The sequence below is a fragment of the Schistocerca gregaria genome, chromosome 8 (assembly GCF_023897955.1).
Source record: "Schistocerca gregaria isolate iqSchGreg1 chromosome 8, iqSchGreg1.2, whole genome shotgun sequence".
NCBI lineage: Eukaryota > Metazoa > Arthropoda > Insecta > Orthoptera > Acrididae > Schistocerca > Schistocerca gregaria.
Genome location: NC_064927.1, coordinates 326,643,615 through 326,658,430, shown reverse-complemented (window position 1 = coordinate 326,658,430; position 14,816 = coordinate 326,643,615). Strand labels below are relative to the sequence as shown.

At 39.1% G+C, this 14,816-nt stretch overlaps 1 protein-coding gene across 1 annotated transcript in view; it reads left to right on the top strand.

Annotated features, from left to right (window-relative positions):
* LOC126284934 (odorant receptor Or2-like) overlaps positions 1-1,933 on the top strand; it is a 38,333-nt gene extending 36,400 nt beyond the window's left edge. The window contains exon 5 of the mRNA XM_049984197.1: positions 1,877-1,933. Within this exon, the coding sequence (XP_049840154.1) occupies positions 1,877-1,933 (57 nt within the window). The remainder of the gene's footprint in view (positions 1-1,876) is intronic.
* The last annotated feature ends 12,883 nt before the right edge of the window (positions 1,934-14,816 follow it).

Here is a 14,816-nt window from a genome sequence, read left to right as displayed (position 1 = left end):
ATGCGACGACCGCAGGTCAAATGCACCGCATGATCGTACCCCGAGGTGATTTAAACCCGCAAAGAGCCCACCAGAGCGTTGTTTCACCATGTATCAGCATTATCCGTAATTTATGAGCATGAGTGTAGATTCGCTGTGTTGCGGCATTTATATGATATAAATTCTCATATGAGAGACGTTTAGTGTGTGGCCTCTGGGCCGCCAGTACACGCACACTTGCGTTTGAGAAAGACCAGTGAATTCTGATTGTGTTTGGATCTAATTACGAACGTACAACCAGGAACAAGACCTGTAAAATTCTGAAATTCTGAGAAGCGCCACCTTTCGTTTTATTTAGATTTAATGAAGTATATACAACCACTTATTTTGAGTACACTGAGCATCAACTTTTACCAGAATGTGTGTAGTAAAATTCTCTGAGTCTGGTTGTGTTGGAAACTTAATTGGACAGAATTCAACTGTTGGGGTGCAGCGTACTAATAACTTCAATTGAGGTGAGTTTGACAGGCCAAGCGATTGTGGCTGGCCTTCAAGGATGCAGCACTGGTAAGTGGGGCAGTATCAACAGAGGCACACACATCGCTTTAAACTGTCTCTTAACGGTAACAGTGCTTTATGTCCAACAGTACCACTGTTAATTATGGTTTGTTGTTCCAAATTCTCTCAGAGTTATTTTGTTAATTAGTAACACAATTGGTAAATTTAGTTTAGGAATTAATCGGAGAACGTCATGATGTTGGAAACATAAATATTGCGTTTTGATTTTACTGTTGGCGTATTAACTCTTGATATATTTATACTGCATGTACTGGCAGTCACTTCTTGTAATCAGAAATATGGCGTCCGTCTTTTACAAATAACATCAATGTATATTCTGAGTATACGCTGCATAATGAATTAGACGTTATCAAGTGCAAATTGTTACTGCAGTTACTGATAGGGTACGGCAAGGGGCATCTCTTAAGAGTTCCTAAAACTTACTTAATGCAGCCGAAGGTGACCTAGTCCAAGACAAAGACGGAGTTCTAAAACTTACTGCGACAATTTGCTGCGCAGGGAAGACACCCTTTCTGTTATTCGTGACGTGTAACCAGCAGAATGTGTTTCGCTTAGCAATGTGTTAAATTCATAGCGAGCAGCTCGCATACACGTTGTACGATCTGTGCATGGAGCTGGTACAAAAGTTACGCAACGTAGCTTTAAATGCACGCTGGATTGTTAAGTGGTTCTGCTTCCTTTCAAGAACACAATGTATGTCTTCCCCATATTACTTTTAAACACAGTTGTTAGATTACTCGGGATATTTCTTTATTTCTTCTGAAAATCAATATCTCGGGATTAGAGTGAATCATAAGTGCGTAGTCTCTTTATCGCTGCGTTTACATTACCTGTCTTGACTCCTACACGACACTATATAGTACACCCCATAGTCGGATGAGATGTCGTTGATATGCGGAACCTAGCACAAGTTACAAAATGGCTGCCTTTATCGCTGCCATCTAGGACCAATTTTTACTAACCCAGATTAAAAAAATTTGCATTTCACATCGAGGTGTTGTACAGTACCTCTCCTAATGCACTCATTCCACCTTCTGAAGCTGATCTTCTTGACGGGAGGTGCCGCTTTGTAACTGCAACCGTTACACCACCTGTCGGAGTGTTTCCTATGTTATTCTTCAGAAGATCAGACCCTAGGAAAATCACAACAAATATGGAGATTTCAGACTTGTCATCAAATCACCAAATATATCCGAAACAGTGTTTAACTTTTAATGCATTGAACCTTATAAGACGAAATAATAAGGAGATTCTAAGCAATATGTAGTAATTTCATCATATTCCGCGCATGCTTCAACTCTGTTCAACTCTGTTGCAGCTGCTGAATGCCTCCTACTCCTACTACGCTCTGCTGGGCCAAATGAACAAACGCTAGATGAAGGACTCGGCGCAAAATAGTTAACTGAGCTGGATACTGCCTGGACATCCTTCTAACAGTGATTTCCGCCGCCGTTACAGTTGTATGTCTGTGATACAGTATCACACGAGAAACGTTTCTAAAAGATTGCTGTGACTTGATTGATGGAAAAGATACAATGTTCTTGACATGAGGCATAATAATGAATGTATGCTGTCGCTTGAGTTTTTTTCTAAGCCACAGTTACTTAGTTCTAAAGGTATAGTTACATATCACGTAATATTTTACATTGCATTTTATCTTGCATATCAACTGATATTAAACGCAATGAATATTGCAAGATGTAAAATGTATACCAGTGCTCAAAATTTTGGATCCGATAAAAAAGTTCCTTACCTGTTCACAAGTAAATTGCTTTCATGTATCTACAATGCCCATATTTCTGTAATGTAACGGTCTAAAGAAATAACAAAAGCAATTTTTGTGGAGATGTTACAATATACGTTTCCACAATCTATGTCCTAAGAGTTGAATGAATCACTATTGCTTACTGTGACACTAACGACGAGACATCAGAGGTGAGTAAGAAAAATGAACATAAGGTCTATGACAGTGCTGTTCTTGACTTTCAGAGTTGTTGTTGCTTTAAGTCTTGAGACTAGTTTGATGCAGATTTAATGAAACATGTATCGCGTTCACTTCCGTTACCAGGTTTTCAGCCGCCATTAATGCACTCTCTTTGGTGAACGTCTGCTGACGGAAAGGGTTGATTGTCTGAAAGAATCATATAAAACTGATGAGGGTTGAATACGCTAAAGTACAGTGTCTCTACTTGCAATATAGTAATGACCAATGTAACCACTAACACCCCACAAGAAGAGAAAATTATGAATTGTCATCCTGATGGAGGGACGCGGAATAATAGCTGCTACGCTGAAAGACACTGTATGCTCTTCTGAACTGTGTTGTCCCACAGCACTCACTACCAGCGTGACTTGTAGCAGAAGTGTCCAAAAGTGCGCCATAGAGCTCCCGATGATGTCTCGCAAACGCACAGGCTATAAGAGCACCTGAAACTGAACGTAGCGTAGCAGAAATATTGAAAATGATTTCAAATGTTCCGTTTCCAGGTAACATACAGATGTACTGCCCAAGTTCTAGCAGCACAGAAAAGATGAGTTGTAAAGATATTGCTGATAATGTGGTTGAAAAGCAGCTGAAGTCGCTACAATCACACAGTTCTACAAGGCCCCATAATTTCCTTTAAGAGTTTGTACAGAACAATCAATTAAGTTAGCTCCCATTTCAACCACTACATAATGAAGAGCCAGCGAAGACAAATATGTGCAGATGGACTAGAAAAAAATAACGGTTCATGAATGTCAACAAGAAGGGTAACAGAACTCATCCACAAAATTACCATCTGGTCGCATCAGTTGTAGAACACTATAACATTATTTTAGCACAAACATGGATAACGAAAGCAACGATCTCACGAAACCAAACTTGCACTTCTGTCACATGACTTCCTGAAACCCACGCATCTTGGATATGAGAGACGGAGTTGTTCTTCATTTCCTCATAACATCTGATTCGGCACAACGCCAGGTTAAATTAGCATGTGTAATATTTCATAACATATGAAACAAAGCTTATAACTGTGTCGACGATTGCGTGGTATGCAAGACGCAACACATTACCTTGGATTGAGTCGTCAACAGATGTCAAAGTAACTTCACGGGCTGACCAGGAAAGAGTGAAGCGAACTTTGTTGTTTGTGTTTTATATCAATGACGTGGCAGACAATATTTATAGCTAAGTCAGAATTTTTGCCGATGGTGCAGTTACTCGCCACGACAAGGTGTCTGAAAGAAGCAGCTGAAATATTCAGTCAAATCCTGAGAAGATTACAAGGTATTCCATAAAATAGCGACTTGCGTTAAATGTAAGATTATGAGCTTCAGAAAACGAGAAAAATGTCGTGTGGTACGTCAACAACAAAACTAATTCACAATTACCATTGGTCAACTCACAAAACTCAGTATGTGGCAATTGGAGGGAATATGAAATGGAAAGATCAAATAGCCTCAGTAGTTTACAGGCAACGTGAGACACTTCGGTTCATTGGTAGGACTCTGAGAAAATACTGGCAGACAGCAAAAGTTAAATATACAAGTCTTTCTCTCCTATCCTAGATTACTCCGACAATTTGTGGGAACCAAACGAAATAGGGTAACAGGGATGTACAACGCATAGCAAAAAGCATGGCACCAGTGGTCGCAGGTTACTTTGGCTCAAACTAGACAGTCACAGTAAAGTAGAAAAACCTGCACGAGTAGACACCTGAAGACAGTCACACATTATCCCTCGGAAGCCTGCTCACAAAATTTCAAGACCCTGTATTAAGAGAAAAATACAGAAATATTCAGAATGGTACGTACCACTTCAAGTTCGTGGATACAAAATTATACTAAGTGCAGCATAAGCAGAAGTATGAAAGCGCTCATTCATCTCGCGCTGAAGGTTAAACGTGACGAAACACCACTCTATAGTACTACACAAATACCGTCTGCCATGCCCTTCAGTTTGCAGATTGTGTATGGTTATGTGTACATACTTCGTGTAACACGGAAGATACCCGACCTTGCCACGGAGGCAAAGAATCTCAGGTTGGGTTGATTAACCATAAAAAACTGTTGTGCCGATGACCTCATCACTTCTGGCGTGGGAGGTCATGGACTGTAGACAAAAGTGTATTTAATGTAACAATAGTCTCCTCATTGTGTGGCTGCTGTGTACGGACGCAGGAGGAGCTGGCCACTCTTCGCGAACAGCTGAGCGTGTTGATGGCCGCGGTCAGCCGTCTTCAGGCTGCTGCCTCGGAGTGTAGCGGCAGTGGGGAGTCTGGTGCGTCGCATGGTGCACCCCAGGTGTTAGATGCTTCACCCACTGTCCCTGCTGTCGAGACATCTTCGTGGGTACCGGGCGCGGTTGGGCCACCCTCTCCCCAAGGGGAGTGGCGGGTTCAGCGGCGTTCGCGGCGCACGAGGCGGAGGGTCAATGTGGAGGCTGGCCGTGTGGCATCGCCCGCTCTGCCTGTGAGTGGACATGTGGCTGCTCCTTCAGCAAGGTCCGAGCAGGCACACGGGGGGAGGGGTTTATTAGTTATTGGGAGCTCCAACGTTAGGCGGGTGATGGAGCCCCTTAGGGAAATAGCGGAAAGGTCGGGGAAGAAGGCCAGTGTTCACTCTGTCTGCTTGCCGGGGGGTCTCATCCGAGATGTGGAGGAGGCCCTACCGGCGGCGATAGAGAGCACTGGGTGCACCCGACTGCAAATTGTTGCTCATGTCGGCACCAATGACTCTTGCCGTCTGGGTTCAGAGGTCATCCTCAGTTCGTACAGGCGGTTGGCGGAGTTGGTGAAGGTGGAAAGCCTCGCTCGCGGGGTGGAATCAGAGCTAACTATTTGTAGTATCGTTCCGAGAACCGATCGCGGTCCTCTGGTTTGGAGCCGAGTGGAAGGCTTAAACCAGAGGCTCAGACGATTCTGCGGAGAGCTGGGGTGCAAATTTCTCGACCTCCGCTATCGGGTGGAGAAATGTAGGGTCCCCCTGAATAGGTCAGGCGTGCACTACACGCCGGAAGCGGCTACGAGGGTAGCGGAGTACGTGTGGAGTGCACATGGGGTTTTTTTAGGTTAGAGAATTCCCTCCCTAGGCCCGACAAGACGCCTCCTGAGACGCGGCAAGGCAGGAGTAGGCAAAATGCAACAAGGAATAACAATATTAATGTGCTAATAGTAAACTGCAGAAGCGTCTATAGAAAGGTCCCAGAACTGCTCTCATTAATAAATGGTCACAACGCCCATATAGTACTAGGAACAGAAAGTTGGCTGAAACCAGACGTAAACAGTAATGAAATCCTAAACTCTGATTGGAATGTATACCGCAGAGATAGGCTGGACAGTGAAGGGGGAGGCGTGTTTATAGCGATAAGAAGTGCAATAGTATCGAAGGAAATTGACGGAGATTCGAATTGTGAAATGATTTGGGTGAAGGTCACGGTTAAAGCAGGCTCAGACATGGTAATTGGATGTCTCTATAGGCCCCCGGGCTCAGCAGCTGTTGTGGCTCAGCACCTGAAGAATAATTTGGAAAATATTTCGAGTAGATTTCCCCACCATGTTATAGTTCTGGGTGGAGATTTTAATTTGCCGGATATAGACTGGGAGACTCAAACGTTCATAACGGGTGGCAGGGACAAAGAATCCAGTGAAATATTTTTAAGTGCTTTATCTGAAAACTACCTTGAGCAGTTAAACAGAAAACCGACTCGTGGCGATAATATATTAGACCTTCTGGTGACAAACAGACCCGAACTATTTGAATCAGTTAATGCAGAACAGGGAATCAGCGATCATAAAGCGGTTACTGCGTCGATGATTTCAGCCGTAAATAGAAATATTAAAAAAGGTAAGAAGATTTTTCTGTTTAGCAAAAGTGACAAAAAGCAGATTACAGAGTACCTGACGGCTCAACACAAAAGTTTTGTCTCAAGTGCAGATAGTGTTGAGGATCAGTGGACAAAGTTCAAAACCATGGTACAATATGCGTTAGATGAGTATGTGCCAAGCAAGATCGTAAGAGATGGAAAAGAGCCACCGTGGTACAACAACCGAGTTAGAAAACTGCTGCGGAAGCAAAGGGAACTTCACAGCAAACATAAACATAGCCAAAGCCTTGCAGACAAACAAAAATTACGCGAAGCGAAATGTAGTGTGAGGAGGGCTATGCGAGAGGCTTTCAATGAATTCGAAAGTAACGTTCTATGTACTGACTTGGCAGAAAATCCTAAGAAATTTTGGTCCTATGTCAAAGCGGTAGGTGGATCAAAACAAAATGTCCAGACACTCTGTGACCAAAATGGTACTGAAACAGAGGATGACAGACTAAAGGCCGAATTACTAAATGTCTTCTTCCAAAGCTGTTTCACAGAGGAAGACTGCACTGTGCTTCCTTCTCTAGATTGTCGCACAGTTGACAAAATGGTAGATATCGAAGTAGACGACAGAGGGATAGAGAAACAATTAAAATCGCTCAAAAGAGGAAAGGCCGCTGGTCCTGATGGGATACCAGTTCGATTTTACACAGAGTACGCGAAGGAACTTGCCCCCCTTCTTGCAGCGGTGTACCGTAGGTCTCTAGAAGAGCGAAGCGTTCCAAAGGATTGGAAAAGGGCACAGGTCATCCCCGTTCTCAAGAAGGGACGTCGAACAGATGTGCAGAACTATAGACCTATATCTCTAACGTCGATCAGTTGTAGAATTTTGGAACACGTATTATGTTTGAGTATAATGTCTTTTCTGGAGACTAGAAATCTACTCTGTAGGAATCAGCATGGGTTTCGAAAAAGACGATCGTGTGAAACCCAGCTCGCGCTATTCGTCCACGAGACTCAGAGGGCCTTAGACACGGGTTCACAGGTAGATGCCGTGTTTCTTGACTTCCGCAAGGCGTTTGACACAGTTCCCCATAGTCGTTTAATGAACAAAGTAAGAGCATACGGACTATCAGATCAATTGTGTGATTGGATTGAGGAGTTCCTAGATAACAGAACGCAGCACGTCATTCTCAATGGAGAGAAGTCTTCCGAAGTAAGAGTGATTTCAGGTGTGCCGCAGGGGAGTGTCATAGGACCGTTGCTATTCACAATATACATAAATGACCTGGTGGATGACATCGGAAGTTCACTGAGGCTTTTTGCAGATGATGCTGTGGTGTATCGAGAGGTTGCAACAATGGAAAATTGTACTGAAATGCAGGAGGATCTGCAGCGAATTGACGCATGGTGCACGGAATGGCAATTGAATCTCAATGTAGCGAAGTGTAATGTGATGCGAATACATAGAAAGATAGGTCCCTTATCATTTAGCTACAAAATAGCAGGTCAGCAACTGGAAGCAGTTAATTCCATAAATTATCTGGGAGTACGCATTAGGAGTGATTTAAAATGGAATGATCATATAAAGTTGATCGTCGGTAAAGCAGATGCCAGACTGAGATTCATTGGAAGAATCCTAAGGAAATGCAATCCGACAACAAAGGAAGTAGGTTACAGTACGCTTGTTCGCCCAATGCTTGAATACTGCTCAGCAGTGTGGGATCCGCACCAGGTAGGGTTGATAGAAGAGATAGAGAAGATCCAACGGAGAGCAGCGCGCTTCGTTACAGGATCATTTAGTAATTGCGAAAGCGTTACGGAGATGATAGATAAACTCCAGTGGAAGACTCTGCAGGAGAGACGCTCAGTAGCTCGGTACGGGCTTTTGTTGAAGTTTCGAGAACATACCTTCACCGAAGAGTCAAGCAGTATATTGCTCCCTCCTACGTATATCTCGCGAAGAGACCATGAGGATAAAATCAGAGAGATTAGAGCCCACACAGAAGCATACCGACAATCCTTCTTTCCACGTACAATACGAGACTGGAATAGAAGGGAGAACCGATAGAGGTACTCAGGGTACCCTCCACCACACACCGTCAGGTGGCTTGCGGAGTACGGATGTAGATGTAGATGTAGATGTAGATTGCAGGAAATTTATTTATTTTATTCACTTCATTTCTGTTAACGATAAGGTAAATGAATAAATGGAACGTAGGAGATTATTTACTGTAGGATTAAACTACTGCTTATAAATCATTGTAAACAGTAACAACCATAAAATATCTGTGAATAACAACCCGGAACCACCTAAAGCGGACGGACCATATAAAATCATCTATGCGAAAAGCGGGAACCAGGATGAGATTCTGTGAAAGAATCTTACGGAAACGTGTGTGACTCCCGAAACAAGTGGCTTACAAAGCAGTAGTTACAGCTATTCTTCAGTATTGCTTATCAGTCTGGGACATTCATCGGAGTAAAGTATATTTGTAGAAGTCGTAATGCATTAATATGCACTACGACCGACCCGAATCAACTGCCGAGTGAAGCGTTCGTCATGAGAGCGATGTACTAGATAACAAGGCTGCGACTAATGGCCGTAAAGCAAAGGACGTCATTAGCTTGCATAAGAAATTGAAGAAACACGTTATATGGTTTGTCTGGATTTATAGTACATACTTTACATCACATATATAAAATTATGACCATTTTCGGATTCATGGAAACAGAATCGTCGGCAATTTTTCAAAAATATGTAATCTGGTCAAAGGGTAGAATGTGTTGTGCAAGCAGTTATTGTGAATTTTCTCCAAAAAGTGAAATACATCAGTTTTTTCCAAAATTAATTAAGAAATTAAAAAGCAGTGTAGATAGTTAACACGAAACACATGTTCATTGTATTTGCTGACTGGTGAACAAACTGATCTTTTTTCACATATGAATAGAACGAGAGAGGTCTTCCTTACCGACATAAAACAAAGCACAAAGGAAGAGTGCATACGCATATTCAGGTGGCTGTAAAATAAAATGAAGCTCGTGTGCGAAATCAAATGAAGCGAAATGGGCTAATCTTTTGTAGGAATAAGATAGTTTTTAGTTCGGGGAATGCAGCGGTAGAATATTTTTAACATGCTGCAGCAAAGTCAGCATTTGTAAAATACAATTATATTTCAAATCAGAGCGATACTGACGTATTTTTGTGAACGCTGCATCTCATGTGGAAATCAGCTAGAATCCACTGTTCCGGTTGAGAAGATTGTCATGCCATGATCGAATTGCGGAATCCGTTGCCACAGTACAGAAGGCTTTCTAGGCAAATTACTAAGTGCTTCATTAGGGGTTCATTACTATTTCTTAGTCCACTTGAGCAGATGTAATTTCGATGGATAGTTCACGCGCTGCCAGAGATATGGAATATCTATGCTACAATAGAATCGCAGGTCAGAGCAGTGTTGGCAATAAGTTAAGTTTAGTAGCTCGCAGAGAGCAGTCGTGTTTTGTAGCTCGCACACAGTACCTCAGTTACGGACAAGGCGGTGCAGCTGTTGACTTGAATTGGGCCAGTCGTAAACAACGATGACGGTGCCTGAGCGATGTGGTATACGGGGGAAATAAAATTAATGTTCTTTGTAGCGGCGCGCATATGTTAACTGCCACAACTGATTTAACCACAATTGTAATGTTAAAGTCCAATGTAAATCCTTGCAAAAACGTTTCAATAATAACTCTTTTCCGAAGAGACTTTTACCAATTATTTATCTGAGTTTAAAAATCTTACGAATTTTTCCTGTGCATTCTCATCTTCACTAAGGAAACAAGAAAAAAAAAGACTGTTGTTTTCCTACTTAAAATCTAGTGGCCAGCAGTACACTGGGCTATGCCAACAATTTCTTATAGGAAGAGAAATGTAGAAAGTGTTATCTTGAGATAAAAATTTTTTAGTTTACTCAGGATGATTTCACAGGGCCATGACGCAGCGCTGCTGACGTCAAAACTTATTAATGTCGATATTCAGTCAGTCATTACTGGCAGGTCCCATTAAAACTTGAAATTTTATTATTGCAAACAAATTTCTCTATTGGGAAGTTGAACGTGACTTTTCTGTTGTGAGGTTACACTTGTCAACATCCTGCCAGGATTGTATTTTGAGATTTTTCTAAGAAGTAGCCCACTATACATCTCCTCTTATTTATCAGGTGTTAAATGTGGTTTGCATTTGGGGCAACACATTTGCTAATTTGTCATGTATTTTTCACAAATCATCAGCAATTATTGCTCTTTGTTGTCAATGTATTTATTCGGCTTTGTACCCGCCTTGTCTTGGTTTGATTTTGTGTCCAACTTTAATTTATGAAAAATGGCACAAGAAACTGCAAACAGTACATCACGAAGTGTAATGAATGGAAACACTGACCTGAACAGTATGACTGACAATATTAGAGACACTCAGTGTAATAATTCTAATGTAGCAACTTAAGAGTGTCAACCGCCAGTAACAACTAAAACTTAAATGATGAGCAAACAAATTTAATTATGTCCACTGTAAATTTAACAACAATTGATGATGTGGCATGTTCCACCACAACAAACGCTGCCCAGTTTGACACATCAAATGTGCCAAATTTACACAGTGAGCAGATAAATGTTAATGATCGAGACAAAAAACTTACTCCAAATATTCAAGGTTTATTTAATTCCGATGTAGTGACCAACAGTGCACAACCAATCAGGAAACCTTTCCGTACACTATCATACAGCACAGGAAACAGAGCCACTAAATTTGACATTGTCACATTATGGCAATATTGCTACAGCTTAATGCTCGAACAAACATCTTAATAAAAATTTCAAACAGTCGAATGAAAAACACGATAGGTCGTGCAAACTAACTAATGAACAATTCAAAAAGATTAATGAACACATTACAACTATTTCCGTACAATCTAATGAAGCTAAAGTACAATTACATGAGGAAATTAAAGCTTGTGCCAGGAACAGCAGTGAGGAAATTAGATCAGTTGCACAAGAGATACGCAATACACATAATGCCAAAACAAAATTACTTAGAGATGAGTAGCAAGTGGGTACATTGAGTGCAGTCAGAGAAAATTGAATAATGTTTTTAATCTACTTATGAACTTTTCTCTTATAAACTATTTTCTTATAAACTATCTTTCTGAGCACACTATCCATTTACTTACTAAACTTTTTTACAAATCGATGAAAGTTATAAAAAATATAAATTTTTAAACATTTTCAACTAAAATTCTACAGCTATACAAAAAACTCCAGATCATGAAATTCGTTATCATTTCTTTCAGTTCTTTTCATGCCGTAATAGTTTAGTTTAATATCACCATCCATAAAAAATTGGAAGCCCCAATTTTCTATTACTTTATTGAACCTTTCTGGCAAATTATTTGTAAATTTACTATCGAGTTCAAGAGAAATTTTCTCACCATATCTAGTTTTTAAACATTCACAATCAATAATGTAATAACACTCATTTGTCTCAAGCTCACTAATCATTTGAAGCAGATTATATTTGATTGCATTATTGAGCTTCTTCAGTAGAGTGTCCATTTATATAGAACAAAAGTTCAATACAATTTAAAATTTTAATGTTTATAAATATGACTACTGTATGGTATTAATTTCAATTTGACATCATTGTTGAAAGAATAAATATTTTAAACCATCATTAATTATAGAACACTTGAGAAGTCAGGATCATACTAAACATGTTGGTTCCTTAAAGAGATTTTACAGAGAAGAATCTGAACAGTACTTTGATAACTATGAGGAAACTGATATATAAATATGAGAGGAAATAGAAAATTTGGATTCTCTCTTTTCTATAACTGAAGCAAATAGTGGATTCTAATTTGCTAATTAATAATTTACCTACAAAATTACAAAATTTAATTAAAGGCTATTCATTTTTTTTAAATTATCAGTCTATAACCAGAAAGTTAGACAATACACAATACAACAAAATGCAACTAATTAATTTATTCTATTTGTGTAAGGCATGTGGTATGAGTTTTTTTGCATTAGAAGATATAGATAATTTTTAATATCCGTAAGGCACTGTACCATAATTTTCTAGAAAAACTCCTTTATCACACTGAAATGAAAATTATTTCTTACCTGTCTGTTAACCAGATTTTTCGTAACATTGTCTCTGATTACCTGATAGTATTCTAACTGTATCTTTCCCTTAAATTCAATTCCGATTAATCTTATTATCGATTCACCATTCCACTTTTGAATATTCTTGTACTTTAATGTGAATCCTTTCACCTTCATGTCTGGTTTTCCATCATTTTTCTCATAATAATAACTTTTTGGTCCTGTTAAAGACCACTCGGTACTCCAATTATTTCGTAATTCATTAGTCCATTCACCTAACATACAACATGTTTCCACAGTATTTTTAATAATCAATATATACTACAGAATCAGCATCAAAATATACAAGAGATTCTCCTAGTTTATCTAACATATCATACAATCCAAACCTTGTATTTGATGTAGTGAATACAGCTATGAAAATATTAGTAGATGTATTGTTTGCCATGTAATAATACTCAAATGAACCATCTGCTCCGTAAATTTATCTAATCGGTCATTCAGTAATATCTCACAAAATCATTGCAAATCTGTCACATATTCTGTTTGACTAATATTTTGCCTTTGTCCAAATTGGCCCCATAGTGAATTAAGACGTATCTTAGCAACAGCTTGTTTTCCTGGATTTTCCTTTATTCTGTCACTATCTAAGTCAATATCCAATTTCTCTTTAACTATTTTGATGTATTCTTCATCACTTTCGAAGTTATATGAACTAGTTTCTAATTTTATATTCATAAAGTATTTCACATAATTTTTAAACAGCATATTGATTTTATTTTTAAAATCCCACACTTCATAGACTTCTAAAAGTTTATATCCTTTTTCTACAGCTTTCTGTACTTCATCAGTTGTCGAAGTTCCAATAAAACTTCTTGCTTCTTCTCTGTGATTGCATTTACTTATTTGTTCTTCTGCACATTTAACACACAAAGAAAATGATAGTTTTTCCTTTTTATAAATTTGCAGGCGTACAGGTAACACAGGATGAGACAATCCTCTAGGAGCCAATACATTACATTTTATTAAGCCATGCCAATTTTTATAATAATATCAAGGTCCAAATATAATCATAATATCGCACAGTAGGATAAAGACTACATACATCAATATATTTTATTTTTGAGCTAATAATATTTGCTTTAACTTTTAATATTATTACATTTGTTCATCCACCCAAAAACGCATCTCTTGGATTCAATGCTTCGTAACTTTTGGTAACTCCTTTAATTTTTTAGCGTTTCATACTCTGTTGAGCTCAACCAGTCACATTACCGTATTTCCACTAAATTGTATCCAGCATTTCTTCTTTCTGCACTACTTATTAAGGTTTTTTGATGAAGATTGTCCATTGTTTCCTTATTTCTATTGTTAATAGTTTCACTTTTGAAACATTATTTACATCCATATCAATAACAACCATGGTATTGATCAACAGTATTAGTTTCATAATAAAATCCATTTACGTTTGCTCCTTGTAGTACTACAATGCTGAAAATTAATATTACAACGATGTCAAATATTATTTTCACGATTTAATGAAGTATTCAAGATATTAAAGATGTAATTATAATTTTATTATTTTCATTTTTGTGCTCACTGTATCTAAGACTTTCCAGTGCACAGAATAAATTAGCATTGTTTGTACTACAAAACTATATTTCATTGTTAAGGGTTAAGCATGTAATAATTCGATGTAAGACATTTAGTTGAGTCTGAATTTGTTCTCTTACTGATCGCTAGAGAAGGAAAAGTTCCTTAATCGATGTGAAGGTATAAAGGCTGTAAAAAGGAGAGAGAGAGAAGGTAAATACAAGTTATTCAAAGCAAATATCTCCAAAGTGTAACGTCTAAGACAAACAAATTAGTACTGTTATACAGAAGAAACTACCTGTGATGTTACAACGAGCAGGAACACAACTGATACATGAAAACAACACAAAGATTCATGAACTCCAGACTGAATTACAAAACGTGCAGGAAATGCTTAATGAAACACGTATGCAAACATCTCATAACAGTTCACCGGAGTGTGTTAGTATCACAGAAACACGCCCTGATCAGTATGAAACGCCTTTAACTGAAAGTAGGGGGCAGATGGGCAATAATTTCAATCCAACACGTGGAGTAACATCCGTTTATCAGGACCATACACAATCACTGGTGACTCAGGATGCTTTAGTGAAGAATTTCCAGTTTCAGAAGTTTACCAATCATAAGAACGGACCCCATCCAATTGTGTTTATCAAAGGGATCCACGGAATAATGCCAAAAAATTGGAACGAAAGGAAGAAAATTGTCTTCACCATTACACATATTCAAGGTG